The following is a 24,639-nucleotide window of genomic DNA, read 5'->3' on the forward strand; positions in this document are numbered from 1 at the left end:
CACAAAGTGGCTTAAAGGCTGCCTGTCACCGTGGGAAGAGAATAGTCTTTTCAGAAGACAGACCTGAGTTCAAATGCTGACTCTATCACCTAACAGCTTCATGATCCTGGTTGAGCTACTTAACCTCTCAGATCCTTACCTCCTTCACTGTAAAGTGAGGGCGGTCGTGAGGACAGACCTTGTACGGAAAGCACCTGACACTTGAAAGAACCCCATGGGCCATAGCGCTGATCGACGTTTTATGAATCAGTTGCAGTACGAGAATCAGGCTCTTTGCATACTAGCCCTATGATGGGATGAGTTGATATTAGGTAAAAACAAGAGTAAACCATGATGAGTAACTAACGGCGGAGGAAGGAGGATGAGTGCATAAGGACAAGAGCCTGGGAGGCCAGATTTGCTCACCTGAATCACAGCGGTATAGTTAGCAGGTGTAAATACTGGGCTGTTGTCGTTTACATCAGAAATATCAATGTTGACAGTGGCAGTTGAAGACATCGCAGGAATGCCACTGTCTACTGCCTGGATGAGCAGGGAGTATCCAGACACCTGCCAAAGCACAAAGGGCCGACAGTAAAGAATCACAGCGCTTGCTTCCTTCTGGGCTCACTCAGGCGCTGCAGGCTCACAGCGCTTTGCGGAAGACGAGCCATCTTCACGTTGAGTCTTTAGACCGGGGTTTTTCAACCTCGGCACCAACTGGCGTTTGGGGCCAGATAAATCTTAGTTGTCGGGGGCGGACCTGTGCGTTGCAGGATGTTTAGCAGCATCCCTGGTCTCTACTCACTAGAAGTCAATATTGCCTCTGCCTGCTTGTCACAACCAAAAATGTCTCCAAATATTGCCCGATGTCCCCTGGGGGTAAAATCAGCCCGGGTTAGAACCACAGCTCTTGGCCGTTGTTCAAACTATAACAATTGTCACAACTGATCTGTCCTAGGTATTACTTTTGATACTTTGGGAGTATATTACGGGCTTCTATTACCCAGTGAAGTCTTTCTACGTTTAAGCGTCATGCCTATGGCATCTTTTTCCATGTTTAAATTTCACTTTGAAGACATATTTTTGGTCAAAAAAGGTGGTGTTTAGACACTTAGTTTAACCTCGGGCAGAGGAATCTGCTGGATCATTCTTTCTGACCTAGATACCTTCAGGTTATCCTTTTGTATCTGCTCACTTAGGGTCAATGCTGTTCATGAAACCAGGACCGCAGGATCCCGACGCTGAATATACTTTTCTGCTTTCTTGCTTTGGAAGGACCAAAATTCAAACCATCTAGAAAGTCAGGTTTTTGCTTTTTCTTTAAAGCCTCCAAAAATAAGAAAATACCAGCATCTACGGGCAACAAGTTCTTTCTAAGGTCTAATGAAAATACTTCCTGCTGCATTTTAGTCCATCCCTATTTACTCCCATTATTCAATGTGTTTTTTTGTTGTCGTTGTTTGTTTCTCTTTTTTTTGGCTGTACCTCGAGGCTGATGGGATCTTAGTTCACCGATCAGGGATCGAACCCAGGCTACGGCAGTGAAAACGCAGAGTCCTAACTACTGAACCACCAGGGAATTCCCACTCCCGTTATTTAGAATGGAGAAGCTTCCTACTTATACTCATGGAGTCTGTGCCTGATTTCAGTGAAGGGGTGGGTGTGGATGGGAAGGGAGCAGGTCTAAACTAGCTTACCCGTTCCCGGTCCAATTTCTTTTTAACCTTCACAAGTCCCAAGACAGGATCCACAGCAAATTCACTGTCTCGATCTCCATTCACAATGGAAAATCGAATCTGTCCATTGGGCTGGCTGTCTGCATCTTCTGCTATTAGCTTCACGGGACACAAGCAAAACAAAGCAAAGACATGACATGACAGACAGAGAAAAGGTTTATTCTTAGGGTCCCAGGTCTGTACAAATGGGCACAACTCTGAGAGTTTTCTTAGGCGTTCTACTCACCAATGCCAGTGATCATGCACCAGGGCAAGAGATTTGGGGTTGGCCGAAGGAGGAAAGCACCATTACTAGAGCTGCCGTTTTATTTATGTTCATTTTTATCTGCCTACAGCCTGACGCTTGTTAGGCCTGATTTTCCTCCGGCCTTGAGCCAGTAAGGATAGACCCAACACTAACTGATAGGGATACTTCGGTGATTCTTTCCCAATTCGGCAAAACAGTGGTCTCTGCCACTGAGTCAGGTATTTATCTAAACGTATGCATTCCCATGTTAAGGAAGTCCAAGAAAATTCCCTTTCCCATGTGGCAAACACACAGCCCCACTGTCTGCTGCTCCACATTGGTGATGTTGGGATTTATATGTATGGAAATAGTCTTGTAATCATTTCAGGCCCCAGGAGAAACGGCCTGGGAAGTCTACCTTGGATGTGTAAAGGATGAATACCTGGTGCTACAGGAGCCAGATATGAGGCTGGGTGGAAGGGACCTCTCCCACCTAGGGATAATGAGGGCGCTGAGGATGGGACTGACTCACTGTTCCCAAATGTAATTTCTATGTCTAAGAGAACCTGTGTCCTCCTAATACACAGCTTGCTCTTACTGGTATAGAAAAAATTCCTTCCAGAAAGAGCTCCTTTAAGAGTAACCAGTCAGTCTTAAGCTTGATCCCATTTGTAGCTGCCCTTCTGTATGTGTGTGTGTGTGTGTGTGTGTGTGTGTGTGTGTGTGTGTGTGTGTGTGTGTGTATTTGGGGGGGTGGGGAGGATTTTTTATTCTGTCCTTAGCCATCTACTAACTTGTCATCCGAGGTCACAAACTAGTAGGAGCTATCATTAGAAATTCATTCCATGGTCTGTTTTGTTTCTCAAAAAAATACACCCCTGGGAGGAAAGTGATGAGTGATCACTTACACCTTGATAGAAATGAACTTTATCAGACCCTTTCTAACAGAACGTGGAGAAGGAGTAGTTGAAAGGCTGGTGTCTGACTAAAGTTCTTGGGGACCAAAGGATGCTGAAAAGAGAAAGTGCGAAGAGAATCCAAGATAGACTCTGCTCACTTTTTCACTCTCTTGAGGATTATTAGTCCCAGGTGTCTGGACCACGCCCCTGGCACCTACCAAAATGACAGAGTCCCCGACCAAGGCGTCTTCACTTATGACAGCACTGTAGACATCTTGGCTGAACTTGGGAGGGTTGTCATTCACATCTGTGAGGTTGATGTTGACAGTGGCCATGGCACTGAGGGTGGGGGTGCCCCCGTCTTTCGCTTCCACCACCAGGTAAAACTTTCTGCATAGTTCAAAGTCCAGGACCTCAGACACAGAGATACTCCCTTTGAAGGAAAATGGGGCGCTTTAGATTTGATTAGGAAAAACTCTGGTCAGCAGTCCCACGATCATGGTAATATTTGTAACATCATTTCCAGCCAAGAGTTTGAGATAGTCAGGAATTTGTTTACTTAATACCCAGCTGAAAGCAACCCAGAGTCTGATTAATGCTGTCAGTTAAAACATTGCTATCCATCAGACACAATGCTGAAGAAATCAGGTCTTCGCATGTTTCCGCAATAGCTTCTGAACTTCCCTCAGGCAGCCTGAAAATCTCTGGCATTATTCACTCTCAGGCAATTTGGGAGGAGGGACTGGAGCAAGCATCCCCTATGAGCATCTCCCCAGGATTCCTCAGGTGGACCCAGGCAGACTGAGAATGTGCTAAGATGCGTGGACGTGATTGTATGACCCCGTCCCTCATCAGTAAGTACACACTTGCAGACTTAACCTAACTCTTAAACTGAATTAACCACTAAGGTGCCTCCCCTACTCATAAGCCGCTTTTCTGAAACTTTTGTGGCACAAAGAGGACAAAGACCTCAGAAAGTTCAGGATATAGTGACGTGACGGAAAAGGAAACACTTGGGAATCTGTTGCCAAATAGCAAGTGTGAGTTTGGTGTCTACAACTACAGAGCAGAGCTAATACCCATGGCACAGAGCTACTTAAATTAAGCAAGGAGAACAGGTGAAAGCAGCTAGGTGGGGGCACCTCCGCGAGGGGCTCCTTGAGTGTTCTTTCCCTCCCGTCCTAGCCCTCTCTGGTGGGCGACCCAGTCCTGCCTCCTGCACTTGGTAGCTGGTCATTGTACCGTCTGCAGAGCAGTGCTCGAGGGCATTTACCTCTCTCTCCCACCTGGAAAACAGTCACTAGGACCAAGGTGAGTACATCACATCTGTTCTCTTTCCAGACAGGCAGCTTCTCAGGGAGCTAAGCCTGCCCTTCTACTTAAGGTGAGAAATAGAAGTTGTACATAAAGCAAGAGCCTCTTTCTCTCCATAATTATGTTTTCTTAGCAATTACCACCCCTAGCGCTTTATTTTGCATCCCAGCCTCGTTATCCAGAGCCAGATTTAAACAGTACTCAACCATTTCCCCATGGTATTCATATACAATGGCCATAACTAGACATGCTAAGGCTAACACATATTTAAGTGAGGAAAATCCCCATACATTTTAATTTGAAGTAATGCACTTAATAAACAGGGTTACTACTGGGAGAAGCTGCTGCTGCAATCCTTCCATTAACGTTTCCACCCTCCTATACTAAGGCAGGGACTACGTGTCCTGCAATTTTTGCACCCCCATGGCATAGCAGTGCTATATAGAGGTTAGAGCATGTATTCCAGAGTCAGGGAGATCTGACTTCAAATCCTGGATCCCTGCACCACCCACAACTTACTCACATTGGAAAAATTAACCTCTCTGAAGCCGATTTGCTCATACAGAAAATGGGAGAAATAACTAACGACTTAATAGGAATCTGGTGTATCTGCCATGTTACATGAACGTTGCTAATTGCGATAGTTTCTTGCTCATATGTCTTGGATTAACCAACATAAAACAGACCTCCTTTGTCCTCTTGCTCAACAAGTACATATTCCTTGAGTGATGACGGAATTATGTCCAGTGGCCAGAAGGTATGAGGGACTCACCTTTCTCATCTGTGAAATGGGTTGCCTTGCTTATTCATAGGGGGATAGGTAAACAAATAAGAATATCCACAAAAGAGCTTTGAAAATATTAATATAAACACTCTTTGAAAACGCAAGGGTGAGTATGTTTACTTTTCAAAGAATAGCCAAACTTTTTTCTGAATTATCCTCTTCACTTACTCAAAACAGCCCTAATAGTTATTAACTGCCCGAGGAAGAGAAAGCCCTAGGGTTCTCTTTGTTCTCTTGGTTTCTTTCTAGACATCTCTTCCCCAGGAGATGCCACACCTTCCTGCAGAGTTTGAAAAGGGCGTGGTGAGAAATGGCAGTGTTCTGACTATGGGAGCAGTGAGTAGGAATCAAATACAATGCCCATTCCAGCCAGCCAGGTGCTGGGTTTAGAAGGCCTGAAGGTCACCGTGCAGATCACTCATTAACGTCTGCCTTGGTAGGTGACCAGAGAGTGGCAACCTGAGTGTGGACAGTGCCAACTGGAGGCTAATCCCCAGGAGCTGTTCCAACACAGAAATATAGGACCCAAGTAACAAAAACAAGCAAACAGAAAAGAGAGAGAAACAAACAGACCCTGAGGCTCCATCTGCAAATACTATCTCCCCATCTTGAACCACATGACTGTTCCCGAGCTTGTCAATCTGAAAAATCCTGGTGCCAACCTAGGGGCCAAGTATTTGCCCAGTGAGCCCACAGCAAGGAGCTGAAACTTAGCAGGGGGCATCCTTGGAACAGAGTGTCAGAGGGCACTCTGGGGTCAGCATGCAGGTCCTTCTCTGAGAAGACTTGTTTCCACCAAGAAGGGCGGTTGATTAGAGGGTTAGGAGGAGAACCAGGGTATAGTGAAGCCTTAGTTCTAAGTTGGTTACTGTTTACCCACCTGTCTTTGGGTTGATCCTAAATTTCCCTTGCTCATTTCCAGACCGGATGAGGTACGTAATCTCGGCATTTGTGCCTATATCTTTGCTGGTGGCGAAAACAACAAGGACTTGGGTGCCAGGGGAGGTGTCCTCAGGCACCGTCACCAGGTAGTCCCTCCTCTCAAACACGGGGGGGTTGTCGTTAATGTCCAGGACGGTGATGGTGACAGTGGCCAGAGAGGACAGGGCCTGGCCGGGGCTCTGGTCGGTGGCCTGCACGCTGATGCTGTAGGAGGACTGTTGTTCTCGGTCCAGTGGCTGCTCCAGGATGATGATGCCAGACGAGCTGTCGATGGAGAAGAACCCATCGGCCGAGTCGGCCAGGGAGTACACGACCTTCCTGTTGGTGCCTGTGGGAGACGCGAGAGCGTGAGTGGAGAGTGACGCAGCCGGACGCTCTCTACACTAGAAGACTGTGGCTTTGATGACTGTCTAACAGCCACACAAAGAAAAACGGTAACTATGGAAACCAATGGCTTTGGTCCTACGACGACTTCAGTTTATAACAAATATACAACTGAACCAAATGGTAAAGAAACGGAAAATATTGGTAAGAAATAGCTGGACCTAAAGCAAAACGTTTTGCATGCATGTGTCACGCTGTTATGAGTCCTTCCTTCAATGTTTTCAAATAACTGACCAACTGTCTTGATCATGTTAGAGAAACTGACTTCAGTTCTTCTGGCTCGTGTGGCTTGGACAAGTTACAGTCTTTCTTACCTGCCTAGGCCACAAGTAAGATGAAAAACGCTTTGAAAACAGCGAAGAACATATGACCTATTATTATTCAAGCCCTCAAGCAATTTTTTCATATCTTTATAACCTCCATCTGAAACTTATCCTGAGGGTCACTATGCGTCTCCTAATAAACAATCCAGCAACTTAATAAAAAAAGAAATAGTTGGATCTTCTTAATATATTAAAGAACACCATGCATCCTTAAGAAAAACTCTAAGATGCCAATAGGTATAAGCGTCAAGATGTGCCACAGAAAGAGAAAGGCAAATTAATTAATTAACTCGACAAATTTTTATCTAGACTCTATCAGGCACTATTCCAAAGACTAGAGATTCTCATAATGGACAAGAGACAAACATTTCCTGAGGGAAATTTTTACTTTCTGGTGAGAGTAAATAAGAAATGAACAAGAACAAAGAATCAGTAAAATACATGGTATGTTTGGGAATAAAAAGGGAGAAGAATGAAACCATAATGGGGGGTAATCGTGAGTGCTGGGGAGAGAGGGAGTTTGGGAGCTGGGGAGAAGGGTGGTCCTTTTAATACAGGTGGTTGGAAGTTTGGCATTTGAGTGAAGACCCGAAGGAGGGAGGGAGGGAGTGAGCAGTGCAGAAATCTGAGGAAGAACGCCGCAGGCAGAGGGACCCAGACAAGCCTGGGGTGGGAGCCGAGCTCGTGTGTCTGAGGAGCACGGGGGAGAGGACCAGTGTGAGCAGAGTGAAGAAGAGAGATGCAGGCGATGAGAGCAGGGTGGTGACGCACTGGGGAGCAGATCACCCAGAGGGGTGGTGGTTGGTGGTAGTTGGGAAGCGCTGGAGGGCTCTGAGGAGAGGAGTCACACGATATGAATTAGATATTAACAGGATGGCTCAGGCAGCTGGTTATGAACAGAACAGCAAGACAGGAAGCAGAGACCCACTGGCAGTCTCCTGCAGGAAGACAGGTGTGCAATAAGGGCAGCTGGAATGGATGGTGGTGTTGGAAGGGGTGAGAGGTGGTCGGGTTCCAGATGTACTCTGAACACGTGGCTGTGAGAAGTGAGGGGCCCTAAATGTATTCTGAACTTGGAGGTGGTGAGAATAGATCGCTTTCTCACCGTGGAGCTGGCAGGATGTGGGATGTGAACGAAAGAGAAGATCCCAGAATGACTCTTAGGTTTGGGCCTGAGCGACTGAAAAGAGGGAGTTATCATCAGTTGCCATGGAGAGGACTGACTGCGGGAAGACTACAGGATTTGGACGAAGATCACGGGCCCTGTTTTGCATCGATTAAGTGTGAGATGGACATTTTATATTTAAGTGGAGATTCAAGTAGGAAGTTAGCAGAGGAGGCTGGAGATCAGAGGAGAGGTCCAAACTGGAGTTACATTTTTGAGGGTTTTCAGCATTCAGAGAGCCAGCAGAGCCATAAGAATGGATGCGGTCATGGGCTTCCCTGGTGGCGCAGTGGTTGGGGGTCCTCCTGCCGATGCAGAGGACACGGGTTCATGCCCCGGTCCGGGAAGATCCCACATGCCACGGAGCGGCTGGGCCCGTGAGCCATGGCCGCTGAGCCTGCACGTCCGGAGCCTGTGCTCTGCAACGGGAGAGGCCACAACACTGAGAGGCCGCGTACTGCACAAAAAAAAAAAAAAAAAAAAAAAGAATGGATGCGGTCGTAAGGGAATATAAAAGGAAAAAAAGAAATACAGTGGCCAGTAAGCCTAGAGCACCCCATCAAAGGAGGGAGAGGATCTAGTTAGAGGGCGGTCTCCAGTTCCATGACTTAAAGAAATGCATGTAGTTACCAAAATACCATTTTACCTTAATGTATACTAAAGCTAAAACCTACCAACCAGGAAACGTTCATGAAAAACCAACAAATCAGTGAATGATGATTGGACCAACTTCCGATTCTGAAGATTGATTTAACTGTTTTCATCCGAGGAGCTCAGCGCTTCAACATGGTTTATAAACCTCAAATTCACTAAACGCTGTTAATGAAGACAGTCATTAGTCGTGACTTTAGCTATGACAACTACCTAAAAATGTCTTTCGCGAATCATGGACCCGTAGCATATAAGCTCTTACAGGGAGGGCCTACGCACTGTCATTTTCTACTACACCATCTCACCACGGGGACAGGCCTTTGGCAGTAATAAGAGTTAAACAGTTTACTCCCTCAATGTAGTTTCCCTTAAGCCAAAATTCCAAGCAAACCAATAAATCATGGAGGGAATGACAGAAATTGCATTACGTGGCTTTAACCAGAAGGTCAACATTGAGAGTTTGTTCATGGTTCCATTCCAGAGAGTCCACTTTTTCCAAAGTTTCATCATTTACTTCTATTTCTCTTTCAAAACAACCACCCTGTGATATATAAACATCAACCTCTGATTTTATTGTTGCTGGGATAAAAAAAAAGAAGTCTTTGCTCTTTCCTTGCTGTCCCTTAAAATAAGGCCCCAAAGCAGGTGTTTTAGAGCTGCTTTCTGGCTACTTTTACAGGTGGCTGCAAGATTAAACTTTTCAACATAAATTCCTGGGGTGAATACACAGAGGATCGTGGAGGTGATCAAGCTTGCACCTGAAAAACAATAACCCTGCCTGGGTGTCGGAGCTGACTGTGTGCCCTGGGAGCTGCCTTGACTGGCGGGATAGTGTCAGAACACCTCTCAAAGGCACAAAAATGCATTTATGGAAACACATCAGTGATTGACATAAATACACCACATGGGTTTTCAAATCACACATGTTCCCTGGATTTGACGCCCAGCCCCAGCATATGGAAGAGCTCTCTTACCAACAATAAGATGGGGCAGCAAGTTCATGCAGGATCTTTCATCTGAACATCTGTTGGCAACACCCACTTCACTGACGCTTAAACCAAGGGCTGAGGGATTTCCCTGGTGCCACTAGCATATGTAGGTAAGCAGGAGCGACAAAGTCCTATCTTCAGATGTGCTCCTGGATAAGCTTCCTCTTCAGGCTTGAAGGTCACGTAGGAAGAAGGCCATTTCTGACCCTGTTCTGAAAGCCATGGTGCTCCAACCCGCTGAGTTAGGAGAGGTAGGGGCTGGGTTTGCACACTGCCGCTCTCTGTGGCAGCAAGGCCCAAAGGGAAGGTGCTTTTCATGACTGCCTGTGTTTCCTTCACTGGGACAGATAGCTGAAATCTAATTAAAAATACTGCCTGTGTTCCCAGTCTGCAGATTTCTCTCCCAGCCCTATTCAGAGGCCCTCGGCTCTGCTCAGACCTCCAAGCAGGAGAGGCCGTGTTTTCAGAGCTTCCAGCTCAGCCAGCTAGCCCTGTTGTTGGAACCCTGCATTTACAAGGCTGACATTGATCAGCCACACAAAGACCACGGCTCCCCTCTGGGTAGGTTCTGTTTCTTTAAAGCTTAGGGACAGGGAGTTTCTGCTTTATCACAGCAGAAAACCATCCCCAACAAGTTGTGGACCCAAACTCCCCCCACTCCCCGTATATTTTGCTTCTGACAGTATCTTGTGCATTCACACCAGGAGGAACAGAGAGATTTACGGTTTACCTCTCCTTTCTGTAACCAGTCAGACTTATATGAAAGTAAGACTAGAAAAGGTTGGGACAGGGTGGGCACCCAAACCAACAAGCCTGCTAAGTGGTATCTCTTGTGATTTGGTAGTTCTGAAGAAAAGAGCAGGATATATTTTTGGAATGTATCTAAACTCCAATTTAAACACAATTGCAACAGATTTCAGTGGTTTCTAGAAATCAAGTCAGATGCATAAATGTCAACGTGCAGGCAATACTTCTGTTGGAGCACTCGGGTCTTTTGCTGTATTACCAGGCAATGGGGGCTCTTTGTTAAATGAATGCAGGTCCCGTCACTAAAGTGGAAACTTTCTATCCAAGGGCGTTTGATAAATGCCATTCTTCAAATCACCAGCTTTTCGCTACGTACCGGGCAGAAAAGATGAACCCGAGCAGAAGACTTGCTTGCTAATCGGTCTAATGCTCTCACTGCATGTCACGACGTGTTATGTTAAGGTATAACATTAATCCATCATTTCGTGTCTGTGTTTTTAAGTACGTAATTCTCTTCTCCAATTTGCACTTAATTTAATGAGGACGGAGCTACTCAGCTTCTTAAGATGCTGAAATGCCAGACTACCAAGAGAAGTATGATTTTCATTGCATGTGAAGTTTCTGTGCGTTAACTGTGGCACATGGAGCGGGCAGGCCTTCAGAGGATTAAAATCAAGTAAACAGAGAATGCTTAAAATCCCGATTTGCTCAAAGGAAGTAACAGGTAGTGGCATTTTGTGGAGTGGGGTGAGAGGAAAGAAATAGCATGTACAAATTCCCAGAGAGAAGGCTATGAAATCCTGGGCATCTATATTCCCTCCCTTGGAAGATTTCTAAATGGGGGCTAGGTTCGTCTCAACTGGGCCAAATGAAAAGAGGGACTGTTTGGGGAGCATGGACTGTACAGAAAAGTCAAAGTTTTAAATGCTTAGGAATGAAGGCAGTGTGGTGCAGTCTTGGAAGACAGGAGATCTTGCTTTAGCCCATGGGTTTCCCAAGTATACTCATGTAGCTTAACCTCGTTGGGTCTCAGGTGTCTTCATTTTTAAAATGATAGAACCTGGTCCATTGAAGTGTAAGATGATCTTCCAGCACTGTGATTCATTTGCAAGTTAATTAATGGAGTTGGTTTCATTTTTATTTTCAAAGGGCTGACCCTCTCCTCCAACTGGCCATGAAGTTGCTGGACCTGGGCATAAATGGGTTGAGTCACCAAAGGAAAAGTCCACATTCAACCCAGTGATGATGAGCTATTGGACTCTTCTGGATGGGATGAAAACTTAACACAGTAGTTTCATACCATTCAGTTACATGTTGAGAGTTCACACATATAGTTTACAGCAAGGCTTTTATACCTCAGTGAGAAATAACGCCCGCTGCTAGGATCATCCCCAAGGATCTCACCTAGTGTCAGAAGAGCTCAGATTGATACTTGAGATTGTTAGAATCAGTACCAAAACCAAATGGCCAGAGCAGCCAACACAGCAAGGACACTGAGACTTTTTTAAACTGGTCTTTAAAAATGTTTTCTCCCCTCCTTCTGAGATCAAGCTCCCTGGGCTTAAGGAACCTACAAGAGCTCTGCTCTTACTCAGGGGGTCTCATGATGGCTGCTGCTTTGACTCTGTCAGGGCAGGGCCGTGTCTGTGACCTTCACACTCTATCCTCCAGTGCCTGCACAGGATCTGGCCTGTAGGCAGCACACAGAAAATGGGGGTTGTACTAAATTGCTGTAAACTGGCTTTTCTAAAGGGACTTGAATTTATACAGAATAGATATCTGGGGAAAAAATAATTTGAAACAGTCTCAACAATCATACTCTAGAAATACTTTTAATTTTGGTTCTAATCATGTGCTTTCATATCAGCTTGATTGATATACTGAGGTGTCATAATTTATGTACAATAACCTGAACACATTTTAAGTGTCTAGCTCATAAGTTCTGAGAAATGTACATCTCCGTGGAACCACTATCCGCATTAAGATACAGAGCACTGCAATTGTCCCTCACAGTTCCTTCATGTCCCATGGCTGTCAGTCCCTCAATCCCATGACCTAGGCAATCTAATAAGTTGTTTTGAACCAACACTTTCTCCCACCTTCATGAATGTCTATTTATCAGTGCTTGAAATCCCACAAGTACATTTAGATTTCAGTCTTTAGGACCCAGGCATGGTGATTAAGTCACATTCTTATTTAAGCTATAAGGATCACCTTTTGAAGAAAAATGCTAAACAAAGCTTTGGTTCTTGAATATGTCATTGCACTCCTTTGCAATAGGCTTATCCTTAAAATATAGTACTTTTGAGAAGCACAAGGGTTCTGTCTTTCTCACCAGAGACCCTGGCTATGACCCTCCCATTTGATAAGGATTTGTCAAGTGCCACTTGTTTGACTATTCCAGGCACCATACTGAGGTGAAGTGGAGCCCAAAAGATGCTTCCCTAATTCTAGGAGCTTAGCAACCTGACAAGGAATTACGTAAACTATTAACTATGTATTAAAGTAATATCTTAGCTATCAGATAGTTTATGGTTTCCTGCATGTCTTCCAATCCTACCTGAACTTCAATGTTGAGTTCTTTTGATTCTACCTCTGAGAGACCTCTTGAATGTCTGTGGCCGGGACTCACAGTCAGGCAAGGCTCCACCTTCTCTCACCTACACTGTTGCAAGAGACCCCTAATTGCAAACTCGGACTCCATCCTTTCGTGGCTAAATTTAACCAGAGTTAAGTTCCTAAAACGCTGGGTCCAGTCCTGCCCCACCTGCTCAAGATAGTTACCAACTTCTCACTTCTTACAGCAAGAAGTAAAAACGATTGAGAATGGCTTTCCAGTCCTTTCCAGTCTGGTCCCAGCCCACACTCTCCAGGTCACTTCCTGCCCCACTTCCCTGTTGGGTGGTCTACTGCAGTCACTCCTGAAGACACACTCACATTTACTCTTGCAGGCCTCTGCTCATGCTTGCCCTTCTACTCAGAACATCCTCTTCCCCGCCTTCACTTGTCAAAATCCTACATATTCTTTGCAGGGTCTCCTCTGGGATAGCTTCCTTAACTTCCCCAGTTGCTCCCTTCCCTTTGCTTCCTTAACATCATTATTGCATTCTCATTAGTTATATTTATATCCTTTCTCCCACTTGATTAATGTATCATTTAGGCAGAAGGACCATGTCTTTTTTTTTTCCTTTCCACTTTACTTTTTCCCCCAGTTTTATTGAGATATAATTGACATATAGCCCTGTATACGTTTAACGTGTACATAATGATGTGACTTACATATATCATGAAATGATTACCACAGTAAGTTTTTGGGAATAGCCACCATCTCAGGTAGATACGAAATTAAAAAAAAAAAAATTTTCTTCGTGATGAGAACTCACATAGGATTTGCTCTCTTAACAACTTTCATACATCACATACAGCAGTGTCCATTATACTTATCATGTTGTACCTTACATCCCTAGTACTTATTTATCTTATAACTATAATGGGAAGTTTGTACCTTTTGACTGCCTCCATCTGATACTCCCCACTTGCACCCCCTGCTAAGGGGCTGTGTCTTATTATCTTTGTATCCTGCTTCTGAGACCAGGGCCTGGCACACAACAGGAGAGAATGAACGTTGAACTGCAGAAGAAACAGCCAGGGGACCACAGCAAGCGTATGATGAGCCTGCTAACACGATGAAGGTAGGGGTGGTGAGCACACTGCTGTTACATGCCCACCGCAAATGCATGGGCCAAAGAACTGAAGAGCCTCCGAACAGTGCAAAGTGGAGAAGTCAGAAATATTTAATACTAAAAATGTACATAAACATTCATAGGGCTTCCCTGGTGGCGCAGTGGTTGAGAGTCCGCCTGCCGATGCAGGCGACACGAGTTCGTGCCCCAGTCTGGGAAGATCCCACATGCCGCGGAGCGGCTGGGCCCATGAGCCATGGCCACTGAGCCTGCGCGTCCGGAGCCTGTGCTCCACAACGGGAGAGGCCACAGCAGTGAGAGGCCCGCAAAAAACAAAACAAAACAAAACAAAAAACCAACAACAACAACAAAAATTCATAGATTATATACAAAGCTATTGCTAAATAGATGTTTTCATTTGTGAAATAAACTAGTAACTACACAATTTTCCAAGAATAAGGACTGGCTGAATAGAGCACAGTACATTCATATCACAGAATACTGTATATATCATTATGTAAAAGTGTAAAAGAGTATATAGTGACACAGAAATATGTTTGCAAGCCAGTGAAAAAGGCAGGTTACAAAACAGTATCTAGTTTAGAAGCCCATTTTTGTAAAGAACAAGGTGGAAGGGACTTCTATCAAAATGGTAACATTGGTTAGAATTGACTGTTTTTTTCTTTTTGTCTGTCCTTCCAGATTTTACACAGTGGACACAGATCATGTTTGTAATAAGTAAAAGAATTATTATAAAACTCATGTACATAGAAAATAATTCTTTAGTTTCAATTTTAGAGAGTAGTCAAATTTTCAGGTTATTTTCCAGGCCAGTTTATTTCTCAACATACATACTACTTGAAATAATTGTAGAAAAAGGTATTTTTATAAGATTCTTTTTCTGGATCTTTCCATTCCTCATTTTAGTTTTTGCTCAGAAAGGCACTGACTTTACTTAGAAAATCACCGTTTTGGGGGTCAAAGTTCTTATTATAAAGTTATTTCAAGGGATACATTCTTAAAACTATTTAAGCAGTAGAAGAAAGTTGCTAGCCTCAAATTCTTCTCTCATTGTCTGTGGGAGGCAAATAAAATTCTATCGCAGTGAAAGAGCTCAAACTGAACGTTCTTTTCTGTCTTTAAAATATGCCTTCAGATGATAGGAAATAAGGCAGAAAGTTGCCCTGAGGAGTTCCATGGAATTGCAATTACTTCTGAAGTCAGAAATGACTTTTAAATAGACTCTCTAATTATGTCTGCTTTAAGTGCCTTTTAAAAGTTTTTCATTGGGTGATAACTAATCCTGACACATTCCCATACGCAAAATACCAACTCTGGGGTTCAGTAGTCCCTTTTGACTCTTTTTGAATAGTCAAAAAGAAAAAAAAAAAAAAAAGACAGAAGGCAGCACCAGCTACAGAGTAAGGGAGATCCTGACTGTGCCAGAAACTTCTTGGGGACTTGTCATTTGGGCTGGCACCGGCTCTGCTGGGTAAGACTGGCCACAAGATGTGAGTTCTCACAGAACATAAAAATGCAGGGGTCCGTGTGTGTGTGTGTGTGTGTATGTGTGTGTTTCTGTTTATCCTTCATAAATTCATTTATTTTTTTTATTGGGGTATGGCTGTTTTACAATGTTGTGTTAGTTTCTGCTGTACAGCAAAGTGAATCAGCTATATGTATACATATATTCCCTCTTTTTTGGATTACTCAGCAATTAAAAGGAACGAAATTGGGTCATTTGTAGAGACGTGGATGGACCTAGAGTCTGTCATACAGAGTGAAGTAAGTCAGAAAGAGAAAAACAAATGTCTTATATTAATGCATATATGTGGAATCTAGGGACACTTGTTTAAAAAATGTTAACAAATGACTTATTTACAAAACAGAAACAGACTCACAGAGAAAGCGAACTTATGGTTACCAAAGGGGGAGGCATTAACAGGTACACACTACTATATATAAAATAAACAACAAGGACCTACTGTATAGCACAGGGAACTATATTCAATATTTTGTAATAATCTGTAATGGAAAAGAATATATATATATATATATGTATATACATATACATATATATATGTATATATCTGAGTCACTGCTGTACACACCTGAAACTAACATAATATTGTAAATCAACTATACTTCAATTACAAAAAAGAGTGAAGAAGTTCAGTGCAGCCACAACAGAACATTAAACCAAGGAGGGGCCCTTCTAAACACGGGGCCCTGTACAGTTGCAAAGGCTGCACACTGATAAAGCTGGCCCCATTGCTGAGATTGCCTTCTGTGATCCCTCAGAAGTTGCAGCTCATCAGGGTATAACTCTTTCAAGCATCTATGGCTTGGCACTTTGCTAACTGGGATAGTCAATAAGTTTACTTATGTATTAATACATTTATTAATTTATTTTATAAATAAATTAATCCATCAACCATGTACTCAAAACTCCATCTCTATTGGGGCACAGAACTTCTATGCTGAACTGCTACTCAGCAGTAACACTAAAAATGTTTCCTGGGTGGGTTGTTGACTCTGACCATTGGATCAATTCATTCAGCCATCCAATAAATATTCACAGGACTTCTGCCATATGGTAGGCACTGGGGATACAAAGAAGAGGGTCACAGTATCTCTACCCTCAAATGTCTCCTATTTCTCAGGAGACAAACATGTATATAGCTGATTGTTGGAGAGAGGTGGCCAGGGGAAGTTTCCCAGAGATGGAAACAACTGAATTGAACCATGAAGGAAAGACAGGAGTTGTCAGGAGTACCAAAGTGGGAAAGTGACAAGAAGAAAGGGCATTTTGGGTGATGTGAACATATGTGAAGTTAAGAAAGATGAAATTGCAAGGGGCACTCAGAGAAGGGTTAAGGGATCAGTATTGCAAAATTACACACTTAGAAGGGCAGGTGCTGAAGCTGTCTGTTTTCGGAGCTGCTAGCAAATTACCAGAGCTGTTATAAGCAATTATAGCTATAGTAAATGAAAAACTGGGCAGAAGTTAACAGATAAATTAGCAGAGAGAGAAGAAGGAAGATTGGAAGGGGTGAGATGGAGAGGGTGTGTGGGTGGGAAGTGCTATGTAATATGGGAGAACTTATTCCAAGAGCTCCCCACTGATGATGGACAACATAATTGCCCCCATCAAGGAGGCTTCACAAGGTGAAATGATAGCATGTATCCTGCAGCAAAGCTGAGAAGCACACTCCACTGACTCTCAACATACCCTGCAGAGGCACCAAGCCAAAGCTGGGGTCCTTGGATTCTGCACAAAATGCACAGGGGTGATTAGAAATTTCTCCAGACAGCTAGCGCTCCCTTAAAGCCATCCTGTGTACTGCTGTGTGTTGGATCAGGATTGATTCAAAGGAGCAGCTCAGAAGGCTGCTACCAACCTGTGGCATCTATGGATGAGACAGCGTGTGAACGTGTGAATTCACGGGAATGAGTCACAGAGATCAACTCTTAGAAATCAGAATTCCCTGCCTATAGGTGACCGCTGAAACAGTTCACTAAGATACTCCTTTCTGAAAGGAATGTGCTGTTTTATTTGATAACTAATTGTTTTGACCTCCCCCTGCTTGGAAGATTTTAAAAAGAATAATAATAATAACTTATATGTGTCCAATGCAAAGACTCCTAAACCAGGCAAGACGTCACAGTCAACTATAGAAAAAAATGTACGTCCAGACCCATCTCAGACTTCCTGAATCAGATTTTGGAGATGGAGCCCTGGCCTGTATGTTTATTTTTAAAAAACTCCCAAGGGGATTCTGGTGTACAGCCAGGGTTGACAACCAGTTTGTCTGATTTTTGTGTGTTATTTTATCTCTGCTGCTGGATTCTGGATTTGGGAGGGGGTAGTTCCTAGTGCCCTAATCAACTGAAGGCATCCCATTTTCTTGGGCATAGGGGAGGTCAGTCCATTCCCAAATTAAGCCCCGTGTGACAGAAATATTATCTCCAATGACTGGAGAGGGGAATTTTCAGCCTCTGAGATTTCTACACAAGGGAGCCCAGGCTCTGTGTGTAAAAACACCTGAGAAAAGAATCCACATATGTTCTAGACATGGCATTAGGGGATTTAGGTGGAATGTCTACTTAGTTCTCCCAACAACTTGGCAGTTCAGCAGACATGCATCGAGCATGTACTGGGTGGCTGGTGCCTTGCCTGCACTGGTGACTGGGTTCGTCACCCAGTCACTGATGGGTGAAGAGTTCTTTAAAAAAGCCCTCCAGGAGCTCACAGTCTGGAGAGAAAACAAGTAATTAATATCTCATTTTTCCAGGGAGGAAGAGGAGTTCAGAGGGGTTGGGGAACTTATTTAAGGCCAGACAGTTAGTAAGGGTTGGAACTGGGATATTTAATCTGGTCTCATCCCAAAGCCCCTTTGTGATTCCCAAAGTGACAGGACAATGTGACCCAGAGGTGATGGGGTGTCACAGTCTGCCACGTAGCTGCATGTATTACAGCAGACGTCCTGATGCTAGTGGAAGGTAAAGAATTCGGGGAGGGTTTTATGGCACCCTGGAGCTCTTTACTCAGGACTACTACCCATTTTACAGACGCCTTGGGAGGGGGCACAAAGCCTTTTTGAACTTCAGTTTCTCCACCTGTCAGTGGGAGTATCAAGGTCTGCCCTAGCCGTAGCAAGATTACGTGTGTAAGGGTTTGGGGCTCTTTGGAGAAAGGCTTCAAGCATGAGATTATCTTTTTTGATATCTACAACAGGCAAAGGGCTTTGGCTACAATGTGCTCCAGAGAACAGCTCATGTCTCTGTCTTTAGGGGGATTATTTAGTTTTGACAAACATTTTAACAGTTTCTCAGCTGCCTTCAAAGATTTAATACTTCAGAAAATAGCAGGGCTTGAAACTTAAGAGAATAAATCATAAGAGTTCTTTAAAAAAAAAAGAAAATAGCAGGGCTTGAAACTTAAGAGAATAAATCATAAGAGTTCTTAAAAAAAATGAAAATAGCAGGGCTTTGGGGAAGAAAAAAACATATTAAATCACTGATTTATGCAGCTTAGAGGTAATAATTTCTAAGGTGTTAAGGAAAGACATAGAATACATGATACTTAAGAGCACACAGGCTGACATCAGAATTGAATCCTTCTCAAAACATCTTCTGGAATATATATATTTATATATGTATAACTGAACCACTTTGCTGTACACCTGAAACTAACATAACATTGTAAATCAACTATATTTCAATAAATTTTTTTTTAATTTTAAAGATAAAATAAAATTTTCATCTCTGTCAGAAGAATTGATGAACCTATTAAAAGCTATTAAGGGCTTCCCCGGTGGCGCAGTGGTTGGGAGTCCACCTGCCGATGCAGGGGACATGGGTTTGTGCCCTGGTCTGAGAAGATCCCACATGGCGCGGAGCGGCTGGGCCCGTGAGCCATGGCCGCTGAGCCTGCGCGTCCGGAGCCTGTGCTCTGCAACGGGAGAGGCCACAACAGTGAGAGGCCCGCGAACCGCAAAAAAAAAAAAAAAAAAGAGCTATTAAAATATAAAAAAAAAAAGAAACCCCACAACATCTTCTGGTAGAAATGACTAGAGAATAGAAAAGAGCATTGAACTGAGGTGTCAGGGTACCCTCCTTTTAGATCCAGCTCTGCCACTAACGAAGTCATCTTGGGTAAGTCTCTTTATCTCTGAGCCCCAGTTCCCTCCCCAGAAAAAGAAGGGTTTTGACTGGATTTAGTCTCAGGTCCTTCCCAGCATAACACCCCAAGATCTATAAGGACTATGATTCACAGAAGGAGTAGGGCTAGTGCCCTAGGGAGAATCCATGAACCCAGGAGAAGAGCAGCAAAGAGCAGCCAACAGCTGTTACGTCATCACTCACCCTGCCCATGTCATGGCAGCCGTGTTCTCAGCTTGGCTGAGCCGCTTCTCCTGGAGGCAAGGCCCTGTTTTGATTGCCCCTGACCCACTTGAGCCCTTCTTCCCTCTCGGTAAAGCCTGTGAAAGGATAATGGCTATGGTGGAGAATTCTTAAGGATTCGTGGGTAGAATTCAGGAGGTCCATGAACTTGCACTAAGTTCTCTATTGCTCCATGCCAAACTACCCCAGAACTTAGCAGCATGAAACAACAAATATTTAGTACCTCATCGTTTCTGTGGGGCAGGAATGGCTCAGCTGGCTGTCTGTGGCTCCTGGTTTCTCATGAGGCTTCAGTCAAGCTGTTGGGCAGGGCTGCAGTTTCATCTGAAGGTTCCAGTGGAGGCGGACGTGGGGTCCACTTTCAAGCTCACTCATGCAATCGTTGGTGGTCCCCAGTCCCTTGTCATGTGGGCCCCTCACAGGGCTGCCTCACCATATCCTAGCTCTCTTCCCCAGAGTGAGCGATGCAAGAGAGAGTCAGAGGGACTGCTTTTCCCAGAATTGTGTCCCCCACCAAATCTGAATGTTGAAGAGCTAACCCCTAATGTGACTGTATTTAGAGATAGGGCTTTTAGGAGATATTATGGTTCAAGAGGTCATAAGGGTGGGGTCCTAACCCAACAAGATTGGTGGCCTATAAGAAGAGGAAGGCAGAGAGAGCTCTTTCCCTCTCTGTGCACACCAAGGAAAGGTCATGTGAGCGCCCAGTGAGAAGGCAGCCACCTGTGAGCCAGGAACTGACCATGCTGGCGCGCTGAGCTGACATCCAGCCTCCAGAACTGAGAACATTAGTTTCTGCTGTTTAAGCCCCACAGTCTATGGTATTTTGTTATGGCAGCCCAAGCAGACTAATACAGAGAGCATGCCCAAGAGGGAAGTCACAGTCTTTCTGTAAGCTAATCTCAGAAGTGATATCAGCCATCACTTCTACCATATTCTATTCATTAGAAGTGAGTCAGGAGTCAGTACATCCAGCGGACTCTCAAGGAAAGAGATAGGAAGACCAAGAGGTAGGGGGTGGTCATTGGGGGCCATCTTAGAAGCTGCCTACCACCGAGGGAAAAATTTACATCTTTATTTTCATTAACCTCTAACTGGATTTAGCACAACGTTCAATGGTAAATGTTGGCAACCGATCACTGTAGTATGGGCAGCAGCTGTGCTTTTGTAACCAACAGAAATCACAACTATTTTCATAATTTATAGTTGTGGGACATACCCACCCTGCTTACCACTACTCCAAAATATAAAAGTTATGAGATCTACTGTGCTAGATCTTATTTAATGTATTAAGGCAGAAATTCATATTACTGTATAACAAGTTTAAAAAATATTTGGACCCCATTTCTTCTGTAACTTTTTGTGTTTTATTTTATGAACTGTAAAACATTATCCTGAGACATGATCTGTAGGTGTCACCAAACTGTTAAAGTACTGGTGGCACAAAAAGTTTAGGAATTCCTAAGCAAGTTGCTCTCCAAGTGCGGTCCTAGGACAGCAGCATTAATATCCCCTGGGAATTAGTCCAATTTCCAACAAGCTCTCAGGTGATACTCTTGGTCCAGGGACCACTTTTTGAAAACCACTGCCCTTGACTAAAATATAACTATTGATATCTATTAACCAAGCCTCCTTTGGTGCCACTAACTAGTTTCTCTTTCAGGGCAAGTTAACCCTTCAGAGTTTATTCATATGTTAAATAGAACAATAACAAAAATATCTGCCAACCTGCAGAAGTTGTGTGAGAAGAGGAAATAATATATCTGCAGTACTTGGCACGGTGCCTGGTATGTAGTAGAAGCTCACAAAGTAAGTGTTATTAGTCGTATTATGATTTTTGTCATTTAAAATTCTTACCAAGCCCCAGTCTTGCCTTTCGGGGCTTAAGAGTAGGAGAGAAGAGATATGCAAGCAGTTCCATGTAAGGAAAATCTTGAGATGCTGCTGGAGATTAGAGCAGGATATCCAGCTGCAAAGAGGGCAGATGTGGCTCAATGTAGTTCCCTCATTTCTAGTCACTCTTGGGTGAGCCTCTCACTCATCCTTCAAGGTTGGCAAAGCAAGCACTACACCTGTCCTTCTAACATTATACTGATAAAAGAGGAAACAGTCTGAGGGAGACCAGTTACTAGCCAAAGGTCATGAAGCTTGCACACAGCACAGGGCACTAATCATCCAGGGCTTTCCACACACCCATGTGGCCTCTTGATCTCTGGTTACTAGGAGATGTGTCCCTGAAGGACATTTAGGGATTAACCCCATGATATGCAGGGTCCAGAGGAGGCCAGGGGTGCTGGCTCAGCTGAGGTATGAGGCTGCCAAGAAGCTATCTACTTGGGAAGTCCTAAAAGAGAAAAATGGCAGGCCACCTGCATGCCTCCATTGTGGGATACATGGGTGCCTCCAACTTCCTTCACAGACTCCACAGACTGACACTTCTCTCTGCCCCACACAGCTGGGTGCCAAAGGCTATGGAAAAGGAATGCTTCAGAATTTATCTCTTTTGTCAGATGTGACATTTTTCTCTTGCTTTTGGGGCCCAGTGTAAAGGTAACATATTCAGCTAAGTCCTTCCAAGAGTACATGCTGAATGGATATTTGTTTTCCTCCATGAGACTAGAAGGTGATGATGAAAGATTTAAAATCAAACTCCATTACAGGGACCTCTGTGAGACCAGAAGGGTGATGAGGGAATATTTAAAATCTAACACCATCCCAGGAGTTGAAGCTTTGGCCATCATATCTGAAGGTAAGGGAGAGCTCCAGTAGACAAATGTTTCTGACTCTGACAGACTGGTCTGAATGACCCTCCCTCAGACTTCATCCCAGGACGATGCAGGAAACAGCCAGCCCAGAGCACTAGACCCACATGCTTTTCTGTCATCCTTCCAGCACTTTGTGGTGCACTTGCCTTAACTCATCTCTTAGCTGTTCTTCCTGAGTCTTTTTTCACGGCTCAACAAGTGGCAGCCACACAAGCCTAGGAATGTGTCAGAAGAGGCAAGAAACAACTGGAGAGATCCATTTAAAGTGGTTTGGTCAGAAAGATCTCTATTTAATAACCCTCAGTGGTTATTTTCGTGAACACTCCTCTCAGGTAAATAATTTCCTGCTCTTTCATGAGGAGCTACATGCTCAGAGCAAATGAGGCTCTGAGATACTGGGCCAGCCCTTTATTCTAACAAGATCCATTCTCTGGAAAACCAAGTTCAGTCCAGCTTCTGCCCCATGAGAGCACGCTTGGAGTCATGATGCCATCTATCTCCCTCGTGAAATATGCAGAAAATGAATCTCCAAATGGACTGCAAGCTTACATTACTACAGTGAATGACAGTGCAAAATTAAGGACGCTGAGGACTGCTGGAAAACAAACACTTGGGTAAAAATGGAAAAGTTCTGGGAATTCCCTGGTGGTCCAGAGGTTGGGACTCTGCACTTCCTGATTGGGGAGCTAGGATCCCACAGGCTACGCGACGCAGTCAGAAAAAAAAAAAAGGAAAAGTTCTGTCAAGAGATACGTGTTCTCTGTTTCTTTCTTGTTCTCTCTGTTAATATGAGGATCTAACTATTAACTTTAGAGGGAAAAGCACCATTCTGGAAGACTCTGAGAGAGAACTTCTCATCTTTTCTATTTATGTAATTCACTCTACTGGTTGGGTCTGTTCATTTCTATAACCCAGCACCTACAGAGCCCTCAGTGGGTGAGGAATTTCTCTTCCCCACTTCTTTGTGACTCCCTCTCATGTTGCCTTTGGCCCCTGAAACTAGCTCCCTTCTCTCACCTCAGAGCGCCCAGCCCAGCTGCCCCCATGTTAGTCTCCTCTTACCACATGGAGATGTCTGAGGGTGGATGTGTGCCTCCTAACTGGGTTATCCTCAGCATCTCCCTCTTAGTTTCTTCCTTTGAGTGTCAGTTGTTTTTTTTTCTTTTTGCCCCTCTCCTTCCTTTGATTTCTAAGGTCAAGTGGTCTCTCCAAATTGCTGAGGCTCACCCTCCCTACTCATATGAGTAATGCTAACCTCTCCAGTCTCTTTGGGACCTGCTGGGGCAGTTGTCCTTTCCTGCTTTCATCATTGTGGCAGAGACAACGAGTGCTCACCAAATACCCCATGGCCTCTCCTAAATTCCCCAGCCTCTTCTGACTACTTCTGGGCAAGGGAAAGTGACAGAGTGATCTGGGTCTCTCCCAGGCTGAGTTAGCTAAGAGCCTGTGTGCCTCCTTCATCCCTCTCCTCTCCTGCTGCAGTGACCTTGAGCACCAAAGGTCAAGAAGATCCTGTTGACAGGATGGAGGGACCGATCTCCACGTCACTGAATGGACTCATGCTAACCTGCACTTCGGGGCAAGAATTAAACTTTGGCTGGACTAAGCCACTGAGATTTTTAAAAAGTTACCTCAGTCTCGTCAAGCCTATCTTGGCTAATACAACCCTCATCTCTTTCTTTCTCTTTTGCTACTGGATCGTTCCCCTCTTCTTGACCCAAGTTCAAGCCCCCACCCTTTTTTTTTAAAACATCTTTATTGGAGTATAATTGCTTTACAATGGTGTGTTAGTTTCTGCTATATAACAGAGTGAATCAGCTATACGTATACATATATCCCCGTATCTCTTGCCTCTTGCGTCTCCCTCCCTCCCACCCTCCCTATCTCACCCCTCTAGGTGGTCACAAATCACCAAGCTGATCTCCCTGTGCTATGCGGCTGCTTCCCCCTAGCTATCTATTTTACATTTGGTAGTGTATGTATGTCCATGCCACTCTCTCACTTCGTCCCAGCTTACCCTTCCCCCTTCCCATGTCCTCAAGTCTATTCTCTAGTAGGTCTGCATCTTTATTCCCATCTTGCCCTTAGGTTCTTCATGAAGATTTTTTTTTTTTTAGATTCTATATATATTGTGTTAACATA

The 24,639-nt window shown here is 44.2% G+C and overlaps 1 protein-coding gene across 3 annotated transcripts in view; it reads right to left on the reverse strand.

Annotated features, from left to right (window-relative positions):
• FAT3 (FAT atypical cadherin 3) overlaps positions 1–24,639 on the reverse strand; it is a 550,552-nt gene that overhangs the window by 52,061 nt on the left and 473,852 nt on the right. For 2 of the 3 annotated variants that reach the window (XM_065881704.1, XM_065881703.1), the window contains exons 13-16: positions 5,818–6,211; positions 3,062–3,272; positions 1,680–1,817; positions 406–549 (exon numbers count right to left, since the gene is read on the reverse strand). In XM_065881704.1, the coding sequence (XP_065737776.1) occupies positions 406–549; positions 1,680–1,817; positions 3,062–3,272; positions 5,818–6,211 (887 nt within the window). Of the gene's footprint in view, positions 1–405; positions 550–1,679; positions 1,818–3,061; positions 3,277–5,817; positions 6,212–24,639 lie in introns of all 3 variants that reach the window. The other variant, XM_065881705.1, reaches the window with a different exon arrangement.

The sequence above is a fragment of the Phocoena phocoena genome, chromosome 8 (genome assembly GCF_963924675.1).
Source record: "Phocoena phocoena chromosome 8, mPhoPho1.1, whole genome shotgun sequence".
NCBI classification, from domain to species: Eukaryota; Metazoa; Chordata; class Mammalia; order Artiodactyla; family Phocoenidae; genus Phocoena; species Phocoena phocoena.